Source organism: Sphaerodactylus townsendi, linkage group LG11 (assembly GCF_021028975.2).
Source record: "Sphaerodactylus townsendi isolate TG3544 linkage group LG11, MPM_Stown_v2.3, whole genome shotgun sequence".
In the NCBI taxonomy this organism is placed as follows: domain Eukaryota; kingdom Metazoa; phylum Chordata; class Lepidosauria; order Squamata; family Sphaerodactylidae; genus Sphaerodactylus; species Sphaerodactylus townsendi.
Window position 1 is genome coordinate 41,324,158 of NC_059435.1, and position 19,772 is coordinate 41,343,929.

Below are 19,772 nucleotides of genomic sequence, written 5' to 3' on the forward strand. Positions count from 1 at the left end.
AGTGAATTTATTTGCTTCATTTACTTCCCTTCTTTTTCCTGAACAGGATAAAATGATTGATAATTTTAAATGTCTTCAGCAGAAGTCAGTGCACATTTGTTAGGTGTGGTCTTCAGTTAGACAATAGGATTATAAACAAAATTCCAATTTCTGTTGAAGTTTTCTGTATGCTAATGCAAACAATATCCCATTTCAGGTCCCCATTGATTTGAAATTGTAGTTAGAAGCATGCACCTTGTTGCCAGTTGGAAGGGTTTCAGTTTAATAGACCTGGAACATTTTGAAAAATCTGAAAAAAAGTGGACTTCCCCCTCCCCCCAGTATGGATTTCCCCTCTTTCCTGGCTTTTTCCTGATAATTCAAAAAAATTGTTGGGTCTGTTACACCCAAACTTGAAAAATTCCACGCTGTCTCCGAGACCCACATGGATTTTACTATCAGCTTATATCCCTCCATTGGGGGATATGAAGGGGTGCTGGGAGATATCAATTGGCCATGGTGGTGGGGGCTGATGGGAATTGTAGTCCATGAACATCTGGAGAGCTGCAGGTTGCAGACCCCTAAACTAGGTTGATGGAAAACTTGAGGGAGGTTCTTAGTAGTGGGTTATTTTAATGTTAGGGTTAGCACTAATGATGAGCAGTGGTTAGGGCAGGGGTAGGGAACCTGCGGCTCTCCAGATGTTCAGGAACTACAATTCCCATCAGCCCCTACCAGCATGGCCAATTGGCCATTCTGACAGAGGCTGATGGGAATTGTAGTTCCTGAACATCTGGAGAGCCGCAGGTTCCCTACCCCTGGGTTAGGGGCTTGTGATATTACAAGCTATGATGTAGAAGTCATGGGCTATACATTTGTGTATGGTAGGAATTCTATGGATAGGAGGGTTATTGTGGAAAGGCAAATGTTAATGGAACTCATCATTAGAGATGATTTGGTTATCTTAAATTGTTAATAAGGGATTAATGACCTAGGAAATTTTACCAGTTTAACAGCAAGGAGGGACTAGTTTAATTAGTTTTTAGTTTCTCCAGATCTGTTCTCAGTGTATTAGAGGTCCAAGCAGAGTCCTTTGTTAGTAGTAACCATCCAGAATATGGTTAACTATACTCCAGATTATGGTTGACTATAGTCCCCACCCTTGTGAAAGAGTGAATAGACTTCCAGGATGTTGAACCCTTGAAAGCAATACAATGTTCTTCCTTGGGGGAAGATAGGGAAGGACAAATTTAAATTCCCCTGAGGAATACGATCTCCCTTTTCACTTTAGGGCAATAACCTATGTGGAACATTTGCCAGAGGTACTGGATCAATTATTGGGACGGCTGAATTCAGCATTTGTTGTGCAATCTGATGGAGTGAGTTATTATAGATGGATGGATCAATAGTTTGATAAGGATTATAAGTATTTGAGAAAGAGGGGACCCTATGCCTATAGAGAATGTAGGAACTAGTGGGATCCAATGCTTGTTATGATTTTATTTCAACTTAACAGGGATTTTAGATCTTTTTTGCTAATGTAAAAAGTGTGAGAACATTAAAAAGGTTTGGAGTTCCTTGATGTGGTCCTGGGGAGAGTACAAAGGAATTCTGATAGAGGAATGTCTTCAATAAGAATGTTGTGCCTTTTTGTATCTCCATTCAAACATGCACCATTTTACAAAGTTATTTGATGTCTCTATGTCAACAGAAGCATCCCATCATTGGGAATAAATTACCCTCTTGGACACAAGTTACAAGTGAAGAAGTTTTCTGACAGGAAAATGAAGCTGGGGAAAAAAAACCCTGGTTCTGATATAGTTCCTGCCATTTTGAGATAAGTTTTTGGAACAATGTATTGTCGAAGGCTTTCACGGCCGGAATCACTTGGGTGCTGTGTGGTTTCCGGTGGGGGGGGGGGGGGTGGGGGGGGGAGGGGGGGGGGGGGGGGGGTTGGGGGGGGGTGGGGGGGGGGGGGAGGGCGGGGTGGGGTGGGCAGGGGGTGTGGGTGGGTGGGGGGGGGTGGGGTGGGGGGGGGGTGGGGGGGGGGGGGGGGGGGGGGGGGGGGGGGTGGGGGGGGGGGGGGGGGGGGGGTGGTGGGGGGGGGGGTGGGGGGGGGGGGGGGGGGTTTGGGGGGGGGGGGGGGGGTGGGGGGCGGGGGGGGTGGGGGGGGGGGGGGGTGGGGGGGGGGGGGGGTGGGGGGGGGGGGGGGTGGGGGGGGGGGGGGGTGGGGGGGGGGGGGGGTGGGGGGGGGGGGGGGTGGGGGGGGGGGGGGGTGGGGGGGGGGGGGGGTGGGGGGGGGGGGGGGTGGGGGGGGGGGGGGGTGGGGGGGGGGGGGGGTGGGGGGGGGGGGGGGTGGGGGGGGGGGGGGGTGGGGGGGGGGGGGGGTGGGGGGGGGGGGGGGTGGGGGGGGGGGGGGGTGGGGGGGGGGGGGGGTGGGGGGGGGGGGGGGTGGGGGGGGGGGGGGGTGGGGGGGGGGGGGGGTGGGGGGGGGGGGGGGTGGGGGGGGGGGGGGGTGGGGGGGGGGGGGGGTGGGGGGGGGGGGGGGTGGGGGGGGGGGGGGGTGGGGGGGGGGGGGGGTGGGGGGGGGGGGGGGTGGGGGGGGGGGGGGGTGGGGGGGGGGGGGGGTGGGGGGGGGGGGGGGTGGGGGGGGGGGGGGGTGGGGGGGGGGGGGGGTGGGGGGGGGGGGGGGTGGGGGGGGGGGGGGGTGGGGGGGGGGGGGGGTGGGGGGGGGGGGGGGTGGGGGGGGGGGGGGGTGGGGGGGGGGGGGGGTGGGGGGGGGGGGGGGTGGGGGGGGGGGGGGGTGGGGGGGGGGGGGGGTGGGGGGGGGGGGGGGTGGGGGGGGGGGGGGGTGGGGGGGGGGGGGGGTGGGGGGGGGGGGGGGTGGGGGGGGGGGGGGGTGGGGGGGGGGGGGGGTGGGGGGGGGGGGGGGTGGGGGGGGGGGGGGGTGGGGGGGGGGGGGGGTGGGGGGGGGGGGGGGTGGGGGGGGGGGGGGGTGGGGGGGGGGGGGGGTGGGGGGGGGGGGGGGTGGGGGGGGGGGGGGGTGGGGGGGGGGGGGGGTGGGGGGGGGGGGGGGTGGGGGGGGGGGGGGGTGGGGGGGGGGGGGGGTGGGGGGGGGGGGGGGTGGGGGGGGGGGGGGGTGGGGGGGGGGGGGGGTGGGGGGGGGGGGGGGTGGGGGGGGGGGGGGGTGGGGGGGGGGGGGGGTGGGGGGGGGGGGGGGTGGGGGGGGGGGGGGGTGGGGGGGGGGGGGGGTGGGGGGGGGGGGGGGTGGGGGGGGGGGGGGGTGGGGGGGGGGGGGGGTGGGGGGGGGGGGGGGTGGGGGGGGGGGGGGGTGGGGGGGGGGGGGGGTGGGGGGGGGGGGGGGTGGGGGGGGGGGGGGGTGGGGGGGGGGGGGGGTGGGGGGGGGGGGGGGTGGGGGGGGGGGGGGGTGGGGGGGGGGGGGGGTGGGGGGGGGGGGGGGTGGGGGGGGGGGGGGGTGGGGGGGGGGGGGGGTGGGGGGGGGGGGGGGTGGGGGGGGGGGGGGGTGGGGGGGGGGGGGGGTGGGGGGGGGGGGGGGTGGGGGGGGGGGGGGGTGGGGGGGGGGGGGGGTGGGGGGGGGGGGGGGTGGGGGGGGGGGGGGGTGGGGGGGGGGGGGGGTGGGGGGGGGGGGGGGTGGGGGGGGGGGGGGGTGGGGGGGGGGGGGGGTGGGGGGGGGGGGGGGTGGGGGGGGGGGGGGGTGGGGGGGGGGGGGGGTGGGGGGGGGGGGGGGTGGGGGGGGGGGGGGGTGGGGGGGGGGGGGGGTGGGGGGGGGGGGGGGTGGGGGGGGGGGGGGGTGGGGGGGGGGGGGGGTGGGGGGGGGGGGGGGTGGGGGGGGGGGGGGGTGGGGGGGGGGGGGGGTGGGGGGGGGGGGGGGTGGGGGGGGGGGGGGGTGGGGGGGGGGGGGGGTGGGGGGGGGGGGGGGTGGGGGGGGGGGGGGGTGGGGGGGGGGGGGGGTGGGGGGGGGGGGGGGTGGGGGGGGGGGGGGGTGGGGGGGGGGGGGGGTGGGGGGGGGGGGGGGTGGGGGGGGGGGGGGGTGGGGGGGGGGGGGGGTGGGGGGGGGGGGGGGTGGGGGGGGGGGGGGGTGGGGGGGGGGGGGGGTGGGGGGGGGGGGGGGTGGGGGGGGGGGGGGGTGGGGGGGGGGGGGGGTGGGGGGGGGGGGGGGTGGGGGGGGGGGGGGGTGGGGGGGGGGGGGGGTGGGGGGGGGGGGGGGTGGGGGGGGGGGGGGGTGGGGGGGGGGGGGGGTGGGGGGGGGGGGGGGTGGGGGGGGGGGGGGGTGGGGGGGGGGGGGGGTGGGGGGGGGGGGGGGTGGGGGGGGGGGGGGGTGGGGGGGGGGGGGGGTGGGGGGGGGGGGGGGTGGGGGGGGGGGGGGGTGGGGGGGGGGGGGGGTGGGGGGGGGGGGGGGTGGGGGGGGGGGGGGGTGGGGGGGGGGGGGGGTGGGGGGGGGGGGGGGTGGGGGGGGGGGGGGGTGGGGGGGGGGGGGGGTGGGGGGGGGGGGGGGTGGGGGGGGGGGGGGGTGGGGGGGGGGGGGGGTGGGGGGGGGGGGGGGTGGGGGGGGGGGGGGGTGGGGGGGGGGGGGGGTGGGGGGGGGGGGGGGTGGGGGGGGGGGGGGGTGGGGGGGGGGGGGGGTGGGGGGGGGGGGGGGTGGGGGGGGGGGGGGGTGGGGGGGGGGGGGGGTGGGGGGGGGGGGGGGTGGGGGGGGGGGGGGGTGGGGGGGGGGGGGGGTGGGGGGGGGGGGGGGTGGGGGGGGGGGGGGGTGGGGGGGGGGGGGGGTGGGGGGGGGGGGGGGTGGGGGGGGGGGGGGGTGGGGGGGGGGGGGGGTGGGGGGGGGGGGGGGTGGGGGGGGGGGGGGGTGGGGGGGGGGGGGGGTGGGGGGGGGGGGGGGTGGGGGGGGGGGGGGGTGGGGGGGGGGGGGGGTGGGGGGGGGGGGGGGTGGGGGGGGGGGGGGGTGGGGGGGGGGGGGGGTGGGGGGGGGGGGGGGTGGGGGGGGGGGGGGGTGGGGGGGGGGGGGGGTGGGGGGGGGGGGGGGTGGGGGGGGGGGGGGGTGGGGGGGGGGGGGGGTGGGGGGGGGGGGGGGTGGGGGGGGGGGGGGGTGGGGGGGGGGGGGGGTGGGGGGGGGGGGGGGTGGGGGGGGGGGGGGGTGGGGGGGGGGGGGGGTGGGGGGGGGGGGGGGTGGGGGGGGGGGGGGGTGGGGGGGGGGGGGGGTGGGGGGGGGGGGGGGTGGGGGGGGGGGGGGGTGGGGGGGGGGGGGGGTGGGGGGGGGGGGGGGTGGGGGGGGGGGGGGGTGGGGGGGGGGGGGGGTGGGGGGGGGGGGGGGTGGGGGGGGGGGGGGGTGGGGGGGGGGGGGGGTGGGGGGGGGGGGGGGTGGGGGGGGGGGGGGGTGGGGGGGGGGGGGGGTGGGGGGGGGGGGGGGTGGGGGGGGGGGGGGGTGGGGGGGGGGGGGGGTGGGGGGGGGGGGGGGTGGGGGGGGGGGGGGGTGGGGGGGGGGGGGGGTGGGGGGGGGGGGGGGTGGGGGGGGGGGGGGGTGGGGGGGGGGGGGGGTGGGGGGGGGGGGGGGTGGGGGGGGGGGGGGGTGGGGGGGGGGGGGGGTGGGGGGGGGGGGGGGTGGGGGGGGGGGGGGGTGGGGGGGGGGGGGGGTGGGGGGGGGGGGGGGTGGGGGGGGGGGGGGGTGGGGGGGGGGGGGGGTGGGGGGGGGGGGGGGTGGGGGGGGGGGGGGGTGGGGGGGGGGGGGGGTGGGGGGGGGGGGGGGTGGGGGGGGGGGGGGGTGGGGGGGGGGGGGGGTGGGGGGGGGGGGGGGTGGGGGGGGGGGGGGGTGGGGGGGGGGGGGGGTGGGGGGGGGGGGGGGTGGGGGGGGGGGGGGGTGGGGGGGGGGGGGGGTGGGGGGGGGGGGGGGTGGGGGGGGGGGGGGGTGGGGGGGGGGGGGGGTGGGGGGGGGGGGGGGTGGGGGGGGGGGGGGGTGGGGGGGGGGGGGGGTGGGGGGGGGGGGGGGTGGGGGGGGGGGGGGGTGGGGGGGGGGGGGGGTGGGGGGGGGGGGGGGTGGGGGGGGGGGGGGGTGGGGGGGGGGGGGGGTGGGGGGGGGGGGGGGTGGGGGGGGGGGGGGGTGGGGGGGGGGGGGGGTGGGGGGGGGGGGGGGTGGGGGGGGGGGGGGGTGGGGGGGGGGGGGGGTGGGGGGGGGGGGGGGTGGGGGGGGGGGGGGGTGGGGGGGGGGGGGGGTGGGGGGGGGGGGGGGTGGGGGGGGGGGGGGGTGGGGGGGGGGGGGGGTGGGGGGGGGGGGGGGTGGGGGGGGGGGGGGGTGGGGGGGGGGGGGGGTGGGGGGGGGGGGGGGTGGGGGGGGGGGGGGGTGGGGGGGGGGGGGGGTGGGGGGGGGGGGGGGTGGGGGGGGGGGGGGGTGGGGGGGGGGGGGGGTGGGGGGGGGGGGGGGTGGGGGGGGGGGGGGGTGGGGGGGGGGGGGGGTGGGGGGGGGGGGGGGTGGGGGGGGGGGGGGGTGGGGGGGGGGGGGGGTGGGGGGGGGGGGGGGTGGGGGGGGGGGGGGGTGGGGGGGGGGGGGGGTGGGGGGGGGGGGGGGTGGGGGGGGGGGGGGGTGGGGGGGGGGGGGGGTGGGGGGGGGGGGGGGTGGGGGGGGGGGGGGGTGGGGGGGGGGGGGGGTGGGGGGGGGGGGGGGTGGGGGGGGGGGGGGGTGGGGGGGGGGGGGGGTGGGGGGGGGGGGGGGTGGGGGGGGGGGGGGGTGGGGGGGGGGGGGGGTGGGGGGGGGGGGGGGTGGGGGGGGGGGGGGGTGGGGGGGGGGGGGGGTGGGGGGGGGGGGGGGTGGGGGGGGGGGGGGGTGGGGGGGGGGGGGGGTGGGGGGGGGGGGGGGTGGGGGGGGGGGGGGGTGGGGGGGGGGGGGGGTGGGGGGGGAACTATAGAATTCTCTTACTTTTTTCTCTTTGTAATTAAACTAGATAACTAATAAGTGTGCTGTAAAATGAAACACGATAAGCATAGCGGTTATGATTTTTTTTGTTTGTATGCTTGTTATTTGTTTTTTGATTTGATTCTAATTAATGTTATAATTGCATAGGATGAACTTGTATTAATTATCTTGAAATGTCAAATTTGGATATATGACGATTATCGAGATTAAAATTAAGTCTGAAAAATTTAAGCAAAGCTCTTAGGAATGTCCACGTGGAGAAATGTCCTGATACAAAGTTACATGAAACTACAGCAGCTTACCTGGAGAGAGAGTTTTCTTTCAGTAAGATAAACTACGTAAGGTAAGGTTGCCAGCTCCCAGGTGTTGGCAGACAAACCCCTGCTGCTGTACCCAGTTGCCAAACAATGCAGTGGTGGGAGGGAAAATATAGAGAACAACATTGTTGACACCGTGATGCCATTTCTGGGCAAAACTCTGGAAGTGATGTCACAAGCTACCACTCTAGGAATTTCACCTATTTCTATAGTGTATAAAGATTTGCAGGATTACAAGAGGATCACAGGATGGCTGTGATGTCACTTTTGGCTTTTTCCCTGAAAATCATGTCACAAAGTCAGGACACAATACTGTTTTCCAGGGCTGGGCTGTGCCCCAGAAAGCTCATAGAGCTTGCCAACAGTGGACTTGCAAACCTGGGCAATCTATACAGAGTATTAATTAAATCAAACATCTGTTTGAACCTTTCTACACAGCAGTATTTGTGTACTGGAGAAATACCAGAACAGAGTTCAACTGGAATGCTGCATAATATACAGCGTGCATGAAAAATGGACGGGTTTTTCAGTGAAAAAAATGTACGCATTTTTAAATTGTGCTATTTCAAACTGAGCCATAAAATAGGTCATTACACACTGGGACAAAATGAATACACTATGAATAATTCATTTTTATGGAAATCCTTCGATACTTATTGGTGACATGAGTCATGTAACGCGAATCATTTTTGTGTGATGCGTTGTTAATAATGAATAAGGATTTATCATTATATTATTATATTAAATGCAACGAACAATATTAAAATTTGCTCTTCCACTGAAATCAAATGATTTATGGTGCGCATATTAATTTGCTTTGAAAACTGAGTTGCTCTTTTCATTACTACTGATTACATTTTCGTGCCATGTAATATGAAAGCTCTGAGTCTGCAGGCAAGGAGTTCACCACAGCAGGGATGTTTCTTGTATGACCACTAAGCAGTTCAATGTAACTTACATGGGAACAGACCTTGAAATTCCTACTCTGCTATGAAATTTCACTGCGTGACTTTGATTAGTCACACACTCTCAGCCTCGCCTACCTAACGGGGTTGTTGTGAGGATAAAATGGAGGTAATGTGAACAATGTAAGCTGCTTTGGATCCCTGTTGAGGAGACAGGCTGTAGGGGTGAGCCCGCGAACCCAGCAGAACCGTAGAAAGAGCGCCTGGAATGCCGGTGCCGGCTACGGCCTTCTGCGCGCACACGCTCCCCCAACCCCCACTCCCCCGTGAGTCACGGGTCATGAACTACCTGACTCGCGGTCACCAGGTGTCCCATACAAAGGGACAAAAGGGCTCTTGCCCTCAGGTGAGGATTAGACCCAGACGTGGATGCTTCCTCCTGCACGTAGCAGCCCGATGAGATCATGCATCACATGATGATCTCCCGTTCTCCCGCTCTCCCACTCTCCCGCCTATCCAACCCCTTTACACGCCCCTAATGAAACCCTAATAAAAGGTGCAAGAGACTGGCACAAGACAGAGTTGCTAGGATCACGGATCCCGCTTCCTGTTGCTGGCGCTCTCCACCAGATGATATCTCCGCGTCTCGCCTCTTCCTTGCGACCCCGCGGGCACGACTTCAACAGGCACCCCAATAAACAGGAGGTGGGAACAAAGGCTGTGCATTTGGGGAAATTTGGATTCATTGGATTCATGTATATTCATGTATACCCAATTTTTTCCCCAGGATTCCTGAATTTTCCCAAATGCCCATACCAGGATCAGTGTTTTTTAGGGTTGTCAAGAATCCCCCAAATATCAGCTCTGTTACAGCCTATGGGGAATCTTTCCAGGCTGTGAGGGGGTGGGTTTTTTAAAAGTTAGAATCACAAAATTTACAGCATAGCTGCTGAGAACTTTGCTTATACTAACCGCCAAGTTTGGTAAAGATTTGAGTCAGGGGGTCCAACTTTATGAGCCTCCATTTTTCTTCCATTTGGGGCCCCATAAAATTGGATCTCCTAACCTAATATTTTAAAAAAAACTTGTCAAGAGATTCACCAGCAGCTAGAGTGAAAACTGGCTACCCCTACTTTACACAATAGTCCCCAAGGAAAGATTCCTTGTAGATTATAATGGAGAAGAAAGGAGGAGGGATTTTAGTGTTTGGCGTAAATGTGCCAAAGTGGTTTGCCTTCTTTTAAAAAGGGATTGTAGCTGGCAATCCTAAAACAATCCCATTTTTTAAAAGTTTTTCTGGATTGGGGTTTGCCAGCTACTGTTAAAAGGCACTTTTTCAGCCCCTTAAAAATCCCAAAAAATACAAATACATTATTTTTTTAACTTGGTTTGATTTGGTTTTGCTGAATGCACACTCCTGGTGGGAACAGATACACCAATATCATGCCAGTACATTGACATCACTTTCAGCAAAATGTCATGATATCATTCCTATTTTTACTGGAAGTGACATTAGCATGGCTTCACAATTCTGGTATGCTTCCTTCTCCCCCTTTCCTTGGTGTTTGCATTTCAGGTGTCAGAGAACAACAAGTAGGTTTGCAATGAGAGCAGAAGACCTGGAAACCCTATTAAATGAAGCAAATATATAAATAAAACAACCACAATAGAGCTAATTATTAACTAATATTATGTACTATATATTGCCATATATTATATTGGACCAAGCAGTCAAGGGTCCAGAAAGAACAGGCACAACTAAGCAAGGAAAATTTATTTCATAACTGTATTTTTAACCAACTTATTGTTACATGCTAGTTATGAAAGAAGAAAAGACAAAATGAATTTCAACAGAGATAAATGTAAGATACTACACTTAGGCAGGAGACATGCAGATACAGATATAAAATGCCCGACACTTGGCTTTACGACAGTACATGTGAATGGGATTTGGGAGTCTTAATAGACCACAGACTAAACATAAGTCTTTAGTGTGAGGCAGCAGCCAAGAAAGCCAATGCAATTCTGGCTGCAACAATAGCAGTACAGTGTCCAGATCAAGGGATGTAATAATATCATTCTATTCTGCATTGGTCAGATCTCACCTGGAATACTGTGGCCAGGTGTGGCCACCACAATTCCTGAAGCACATTGACAAGCTGGAATGGGTCCATAGGAGGGTGAACAAAATGGTTAAAGATCTGGATCTATGTTCTATGAGGACCAGCTTAGGGAACTATGTATGTTTAGTGTGGAAAGAAGGTTAAGGGGTGACATGATAGCCATGTTTAAATATTTGAAGGGATGCCATGTTGAAGATGGGGCAAGCTTGTTTTCTGCTGCTCTAGAGAGCAATGCCACTCTAGCATGGTAACAGTCTACAATGCTAGAAAACCAAGGAGTGGAGGCTTCCCACTTGCACATTCCTAGAGGGTCAGATTCCATCATCATGGCCCTGGCAAGCCAACTCCAAGGAAAGACTGAGATGTATTTTTTTTTTCATTTGTAAAATCAAACTTCCACTTAATGTATTACAATAAGTCTAGGCAAATAAATTATCACTTCCCAAAGGGAGCCAATCAGCAGTCTATGAAGAGAAGAAAGATTAGGAATTCATTAGTTTTATGTCTTAGAGTTGAATAAAACCTCCAGTCAGACAATACTTAATTCATTAATCCAGCATGAATGTTCAAAGCAGCAGAGGCGTAGCAAGGGGGAAAAGCACCAGGTGCACTTTGCGTCCTCCGCCCCCATCCCGCCCCAGAACGCCCCCGCCATGCCCCTTCGAAGGCAGCCCTTACCAATAATCGCCTACATCGGGCATCGCACCTGTGGCTGTTTCCCTATCCCCCCTGTTCCCTTGGAGCTACGCCTCTGCAAAGCAGTAATGGCTAAAAGTGAAGTTTTAACATTTGGATCATAGACACTGATTGTCATAAAGGTAAAGTTTCCCCTTCAGTCGTGTCCGACCCTGGGGTACCACTGCAAGCAGTAATTTCATAGGCAAGCCGTTTTTGTGGGGTAGTTTGCCATTGCTTTCCCCGGCTATTCTTTACCCGCTAGCTATGAGCTAGGTACTCATTTACTGACCAAGGAATGGATGGATGGCTGAGTTGACCATGAGCCATAATTAATTGCCTTTAGATATAAATATAATTTCATTTGAATTTCTTACATTGTTTGTTATGTGGTTTCTCTTTAGACTGCATCTGAACTGTCTAACAGCCCCACCCAGAGGGACCAATAACAAATGGCTTTCCCCCATCACATGATGGCTAGCAATAGAATTGGTGTCTAACACCAGGTGAGATATGTAGATCCCTCAAAGGCTAAAAGTAGAGAAAGCAATAGTCTTTGTATTAAAAAAAGGTCTGGAGCTAAATTTAAAGTGTTGCACAAGATTTGATTCAGTTATTGCTTCCTGTGTGGCTGTTTGCCTCACAATGGCATTTTCCCCATGGTTTTTGTTTAAACAGGGATCCCTAGCCAATTGTCCCCAGCCAAGCTGCCCTTTTTTTCCACTTCCTTGGCCTTTCCGTGCAACCTTCTGCTTGGGAGTTGCCTGCCACCTTTTGTGGGGGGAGTGTCTGTGGTCAAACATTACTTTGCTAGACTATAAATCACATGTAAACGTAAAGGGTCTATTGCTCAAGTCAGGGTAGTGCCAAGGGGGTGGGGGGGAGACGCATTGGGCACACGCCTCTGCGGGGCCTGGCGAGGGTGTTCCAGGGGCATGGCAGGGGCGTTCTGGGGCAGGGCAGGGTGGATGGGGTGTCACAGGTACGCAGGGCGCACGTGTGTCCCGGGTGCAGTTCCCCCTCCCTCCGCCCCGGCTCAAGTGATAGATCAAAAGCATTTACATATTTTAAAAAGGAAATCCTTTGGATCACTCTGAAAAGCTGGCCCAGAGAATGGGAGGAACTGCTATTGTGGGTGTGGGAAGGGGGAAGAGCAAGAAAACCCAAAGAAAGCAAACACTTGCTTATTTTCTCATTTTTCTTTTGGGGGGGGAGTTGTACTTTACCAGGTTTCGGAAACTGTGGAGATTCTCTAATCGGAGAGCGCAGTGAGTTTTGAAGAGAAGGGAAGTGTGCGTAATTGAGAATGTAATCCAAAGGGAATGTATGCCCAAAGCAAGGGCATAAATGGCCATAGAATTAACTGAAGCCCGTATTCAAGCTTGCTCTTACCATCACTTCTGACTGATCCCATCGATCAAAGTGTTTCACAAAGCTGCTGCTAACTCCCAGCAAAGTAACAGCCAATCTTCTCTTCAATTGTATGTACAAGAAACAGGATATTTTTTACAGCATCCTCTTGCAGGCGCAAAGTGGAATCTAGCAGAGCAATACAAAAGCTACAGCTAGTACAAAATACAGTAGTCAGGGCCCTTACTGGATCCCACCAAATGGAATATATACCACATATTCTTTTACCCAATTTTTGGAACTCCCTGCCGGAAGAAGTATGGTTAGTGGCTTCTGGAGAAACTGGAAAAAATTTTTGCTATGGACTGATGAACTCTTATTCTCTGTTCTAGAAGTTTTAGATATTTTTTATTATAGCCTCTTTGGGCTGAAAGTCAGCATAAAAATTCACCAAATAAATCAAAACTTTTTTCCTGCAACATTCAGTCTTTGCTGTATCTGAGAATAGCTTTCATTTAACATTTCAATTTCGTATCATTTCAACTAACAAACCTCTATAATTACATTCTCATATGCTAAAAAAATGCACTGACATTTTATTTCCAGAAGTTGATGACAGAGGCTGATGCAAGCAATAGGAAGAATGGTGCTTTTGTTTAAAATGCAGTAATTAAGCCAAAGGTGGTTGTGTCAGTCCTGATTACCAGAGCGCTAATTAAGCCTTTTTAAAAGGCAAAGCAAATACTTGTGAAATTATCTGAATTTTTCAAGAAGAAACTCTGTCGTCTAAACAAGTTTCCTGAATTCTTCCAATATATGATTAAACTCCAATTCATATGAAAATGAAGGCGTTTGGAATTAGCGTCACGGTATAAGATTTTTTGTTGTTGTTGTCTAACAGTATAAAACCATGCTACTTTTTCCTAGTGTCCATATGTTGATTTCTTATGTAAATACAATTTAAGAAACATGAGCATTATCTCAATGAATAGGTTTCTTTTATTTACTTTAACCACATGCTTCCTTCTAGCACCCAAAATCATTTGCCTTGATGAATCGGTAATGACCAGTTTGCAGAACAGAGAAGAGTACAGTGATAGATATTCAGAGGTAAGATCTTTATTGGCTTGTTAATTATTTTATAGATCTGTAAAGAGGTCCCCCAAGAAATTGTTAACCAAATATGTGTTTTGACCAAGATTTGTATAAATGTAATAGGTGCTTGAAGCTTCATGCAATGTAAAATGCTTGTCTAAGGGACATTTTGAAATTGTTTTCACTTCTTGAATGGATACGGTTATGGTAGAACGTCCTGACTCTTTCCTATGACTGGCTTGCAAAGGGGCCCCATAAAATTGGACCTCTACCTCAAAAACAGCCCCCCAGAGCCTCACAAAGACTCCCCCAAGAGTGTTATGTTGCTGAAAAAAATTCTAACCATAGCAAGAATGGTGGAAAAATTTGTCTTAGTTTAATTCTCTGGTCTAAAATTGATTTTGACCTTTATTCTCAAATGTTTGAGAATTCTCAAATTTGGCACACAACCTCAAGATTATGTGATTACTGGGAAAATCTGAAAGGGAGACGAATACATTTCTGTTTCCATTGTTTTCCTGGTTATCAGAATTACTTGGCTGCATATATACCACAAATTCAGGGCTTTAGCTCATTGGAAATTACTCCACTGATTTTGATACATTTGCTGTTGGTTCCTTCTTTGACCTCCGTGTATGCCACAAACACTTTCTAATTGGCCACAACCACCAAAGAAATCTGAGTGAATTATCAATATGTCTCTAGTTAATTATCACCCCTGAAATCATATTATTTCATTTAGTCTAATGAAGACATTATAGAAGAAAAGCCAAGACATCTGAATCTTGATGAGCTGAAGGACTGGGGATTAAAGAACATTGTGAAGATGAGTGTACCTACTTTGAACAAGATGCCAAATTCAGTTGCAAATTTGCCTCTGAGGTTTGGTAGAAATTTTCAGGAAGAAAGAAGCATCAAGCCAGCAGCCAACCTGCCTCTCAGGTTTGGCAGGGCATTTGAAGACATCCTTTCAAGCCGTACCCTTCCTTTCACCCACAGGTTTGAAAGAGCTCCTTTTGTTCAAAGCCCCATTCATTCTCTTGCCAACTTGCCACAAAGGTTTGGAAGATCACTTTTCTTCATCCTACCTCAAGAGACCCAACCGTCTGATCAAAACACTATCAAGTAAAACACTTCAAAACATGTCTGATCTGTATAGTGCTTAATTCAATGACATGCTTTATTTATTGCTCATAAAGCAACTTATAAGGATATCATTGTAAAATGTGTTTGTGATAGTTGCCATCTAGTGGCCAAATAGTAGATACTTTTGTATATCAATTAGACTAGGCATCCTCCTGTAAAAGGCGGGGCTTGTGTAGCAGTTTTCTAAGATGGATGCTTGTCTATGTTCTCTACTGTACGTTACTCAAATAAAACTGTTATACGATTGCTTTGCTGATGTGGTCTCCCAATAGTACAATCATAACATAATCAAATTGACATTGCACATATTTGCTCAGGATTGTGTAGATAAGAAAAGATGGTCTGGGGCAAGCAATTGAGAACTTGGTAAAATGCTCAAGTACAGTAACCTAAAGTGTAGAAAATAGATTGAAGACAGATATAATATTGTTAGAGCTGCAGGGTCACTGTGGAAGTATCCACACTGCATTCAGTCGAGACGTACCTTTTCTCTCCAAGTCTGAGCTCAGGGGTGGGGGCACAGTTCTACAAGTTTGAAACAAAAGCTAGGTGGGCACTTTGCTGATTGGCTGGGCCCCCATGATGTCATCAAGAAATCTTCCAAAGCAGTTTAACACTTAAAGTTTCCCTTTTTAAAAGAATACCCAAAAAATCCCACCTGAAACTGAGTGGAAACCGAAGATTACCGAGTGTTCTGTTCATTAGGGTTGCCTGGTCCCTCCTGGTCACCAGTGTGTGTGTGGGGGGGGGGGGGAGGGATGATAACGTTGCCACATCCAGGTTGGGAAACTCCTGAAGATTTGGGGATTGAGCCAGGGGAGGACAGAGGCCTCGGAGAGGTACAGTGCCATAAAGTCCATCCTCCAAAGCATCCATATTTTACTTTGCTCCACTCATTTATTAAAACGCATTATGCCCAAACATACACAATCTGAAAGAGTGAATTACAACAGCCAGTCATGATCATCTTCATTCTGGCCTTTTCTGTATTCGTGGTGGTGAGATGGAAAGGAAGCTGCAGCTCGCTGTGTGTAATGGCATCTTGGCAGTTTCCTAGAAATGGTCAACAATTTGTTTAGTATTCAAACAGCAAGACATTTCAAAGCAAGTCTTCAGACACTGAAGGCGAGTGAGTGACTGATGTAAGGCAGTGGTGTTCCTGCCTAGGGACAGGGGGTACCCTATGTCCCCGGGCGCCCCCCATTTGGTCACGTGGGGTAGCCAACATTCTCAGAAAAGGTCGCTTGTGTGTTTTTTTTAAGTTTTAGAAAAGTGTTTTTTCACGTTCCGGCCTGCAGGGGGCGCATTTTTAAGGCTAGCGGCACCAAAATTACAGGGTACCATCCAGAGACAGTCCTGATGATACCATCCAAATATGGTGATGTTTGGTTCAGGGGCAGCAAAGTTATGGACTGGCCCCAAAGGGGTGCCCCATCCCCATTGTTTTCAATGGGAGCTTTCAACCTGAGATGGGGCTCTTACTCCATTTGAGGGACCATAACTTTGGTCCCCTGAACATAATCCTCTCACCAAACTTGAGGTGGCATCATAAAGAATAGTTAACAGATGATACCCCCTGAAAATTTGGTGTGTCATCTAGCTTTAAAAATACACCACTTCCAGGCACCCCAAGAAATTTGCCCAAGATTCTTTGTTTTGCAGTGACTTTGCTCCATTGTAGCCAATGGGGAATTTCTGAGTGTGTAGGCAGGCTGCACATTTTTGAAGATAGAGGCACCAGACTTTCAGGGTGGCTCCAGGAGGGCCTCCTGGTAATAGCATCCAGGTTTGGAGACCTCTTCTTCTGGGGGTTCAATTTTATGGGCCCCGAAAAGCCTTATTTTGTTTCCCCGCTCCTGCACATGAAAGCCTGCGGGCTGAGTTCTCTAAGAACTCTCTCACTCCCCACCCCACCCCACTCCAGAAGCAAAGCTCACCAAGCTTGGATGCTATTACTCAAGGCCTCTTGGAGCCACCTTGAAAGTCTGGTGCCTCTATCTTCAAAAATGTGCAGCCTGCCTCAGAAATTCCTCATTAGCTACAATGGAGCAAAGTCACTGAAAACAATGGGGATGGGGGCATTCCATTTGAGCGTCCATAATTTTGCTGCCCCTGAACCAAACATCACCAAACTCGGGTGGTATCATCAGGGCAGTCTCTGGATGATGCCCTGAAATCATGGTGCCGCTAACTTTAAAAATGTGCTCCCTGCAGGCCAAAAAACACCAAAAATACCCCTCAAAAACCCAAATACCTCGCATTCGCATTTGTTCATATTTGGGCAGGACATAATCGGACAATTTTTGTCCGAATGTGCCCAAATTTGCCCAGATTCCAGCCAAATCTGCTATTTGTTTCATCTGAATCTCCAACCCTCAAAAGTGATGCTGTTTCAGGGTGGGGAGAATCCACCCCCAAACAGCATCACTTTCAATTTTGTTTTAACCCGGGACCCCAGATTCTCCCTTTAAGGTAGATTTTAAAGAAGAATCTGAGCTCCCTAATTTAAACACCATTGAAAGTGATGGTGTTTGGGGGTGGATTCCACTGGAGGTGTTTTGTGAGAGATGATGCTGACATTTGTTTGGTAAATGTTTTGCTGGGGGTGATTTGTGAGAGATTTACTTGCTTAATACCCACTTGCACTGGCTTGGAGTTGTTTCTCAGGCTAACAACCTACCTCATAGGGTTGTTGTGAGTAGGAAATTAGGAAAAGAGTTGGTGGGGCCATGTATGTTTTGATGGGAGCCATGTATGTTTTGATGGGAGTGGGAGGTATTTTGTGAGCTGGTACAAAAAAAATCATTGTTTGGTCATGGTGGGGGAGGGTGGCCGCCCATACGCCGGGCGGGGGGGCACCAAACTCAGGTTTTGTCTCCAGGTGCCAGTTTGCCTAGGTACGCCCCTGATGTAAGGACCTCCTAAAACGCACAGCCTGCCAGGTCATTCCACTTTTTGGATTCCCTCAAACACAATTAGGATTCACAGGTGAGTTAAAGGGTTTGCCGGTCTGTGCAGAAAAGCCAAGAAACCTGTCTGTTGTCTACTCTCATGGACATTTATTAAGGCAGAGCTTAGGTGGAGCTAGGGAGCAGAGCTTTGCGCACAGTTATTTTCTCATTTTACCGGTTCTTGACCCTTGGACTCCAGGTGTAAAGTTAGATCTGGCCCTTCTTCATACCATTCAGTTTAGGACCAGCTCATATCAGCCATCTCGTCCTTTCCCTTCTTGCTTCCAGGCCTCCAAACTGTAGCAGCAGTCATGCAAAGATTATCTGCTGTAATGTGTACCATAACAAGACAGTGCTGGGTTAATATAGACTACCTACAGCACTTGTTGCCTTATACTTTATGACCCTCCCAAATTTGCAACACCAAGTCATTGTGATGTCAGAAGCTACTTGGAGAGCAGGCCAAGAAACTACAGCAGTATACTGCACCCAAGTGAAAGGTAGGTTTGGGGGTCAAAATGGCACACTTGTTTCACTTCTTTCTCCCTTTTAACTATCATATTTTCTATGAACATCAAGATATTGTTCTAAATGAATAAGGGATTAAGGGGATGCAAACAGCAAGGCCAGGTCTGCACCATACGGTCATCATAGAATCACAGAGATTGTAGGCCATGTAGTCTGGTCTCCTGTTCAGTACAGGAAATCCAAAGGTAGAGCATCCCTAACAAAATGGCTGTCCATGCCTCTACTTGAAGACTTTCCATGAGGGAGATCCCACCCATTCCCTAGGTAACTGGTTCCATTGTCACACTGTTTTTAACCATTAGAAAGTTTCTCCTAATATTCAACTGATAAACTTGCACACTTAGGGTTGCCAGCTCCAGAGTGGGAATTACCTGGATATTTGGGGCAGGGGAAGGCAGGGGCTTCAGTGAATTATAATACCACACAGTCTACCTTCCAAAGCAGCCATTGGGAACTGTCATCTGGAGCAGCTGTAATCCCAAGAGGACTTCAGCTACCACTGGCAAGATGGCAATCCTATGCATATTTCATGGTAGTGGATTGTGCAGTTCACACTAAATATTATGTCTCACCCTGCATCAGGCTTCAATTCCAGATTCTTAGGATCTAACAGTAGTTCATAAAACAGATACTTTTCAGCTGTTGACCAACCACGTATCTGTTAGACAACTTGCCCAGGATGAGCAGCTCATGTTTCATTCATTAGTAGTCATATTAGAAGACAGCCTCCTGGTAGCTGAAAACTCATTAAGGATGCTCTGAATGAGATTCCAATCAGAGTAGATAGCATTTTTCCAGTTTTAAGGAAGAAACACAGAAAACAGTGTGCAAGTTCAGAGAGAGGAGCAGAGCAAGTTGTGAGTTGGATGAAGATGAAACACCCTGGGGTGCCCCCCTCAGTAATCTGACTAGAGTAACGTGGCCTTGTAGAAATACACATTTAATTTCCCTCATGCTCTGCTTAGAATTCTGTAAATAAATCAGATACTACAAAGACAAAATAGATCTCAGCACTCTCTCATCCAGAAAGAAAGGGAGCATGGTATACTCCAGCTTCATCAGATCTCATAAGCTAAACAGGGTCAGTACCAAGGAAGACTCTGCAGAGGAAGGCAATGGCAAACCACCTCTGCTTCCTGAAACCCATAGCTGGGGTCACCATAAGTCAGCTTCAACTTGATGGGACTTCACACATATATATGCATTATCTCATCCAAAGGCAACGAAACTCATAGCATTGTCCTTGGGATTTCACAATGCTTGGGGAAGTGGGGGAAGTGAAAGTGCAGGGGATGAACCTTGGCTCAGTGGCGAAGCACCTGGCTTGCATGCAGGCCCAAGTTAAAACGATCAGGTAGCAGGTGATGTCTACCTAAAACTCTGGAGGGCCGCTTGCCAGTCTGAATACAATACTGATAGGTCAACAATTTGAAGAGCACTGAAATGTCTGTGAAGGAGTTGAGACCTTTGTTTCATCAAGGGGCACATCTGTAGAAGTGCCAAGTTAGGGAGAACTGATTGAGGGGCTGATGGGCCTGGACTGTAAACTACTTACTATTGGATTGTGAAGTACTGTATTCAATAGCTGAAAGGGTTGGAACGCTTTGCCTATGAAGTAGGCTGTAAGCAATGATGACAAGGAAGAAAAGCAGCAGAACAGTCCCAGGAATAGAAAAGCTGCTGAGGAAAACGTTTTGCCAGAGCTGAAGCTGGAGGAAGTGCAGCTTGTCACGGACTTTGACTTTAATATTATAGAACCTTGAACAAAATATACCTGA

At 55.2% G+C, this 19,772-nt stretch overlaps 1 protein-coding gene across 1 annotated transcript; it reads left to right on the forward strand.

The window, feature by feature from the left end:
• The first annotated feature begins 13,228 nt into the window (after window positions 1-13,228).
• Window positions 13,229-14,750, forward strand: NPVF (neuropeptide VF precursor). The gene is made up of 2 exons (XM_048511434.1): window positions 13,229-13,384; window positions 14,112-14,750. The coding sequence occupies exons 1-2, from the start codon at window positions 13,244-13,246 to the stop codon at window positions 14,496-14,498; spliced, it is 528 nt and encodes a 175-aa protein (XP_048367391.1). The 5' UTR covers window positions 13,229-13,243; the 3' UTR covers window positions 14,499-14,750.
• The last annotated feature ends 5,022 nt before the right edge of the window (window positions 14,751-19,772 follow it).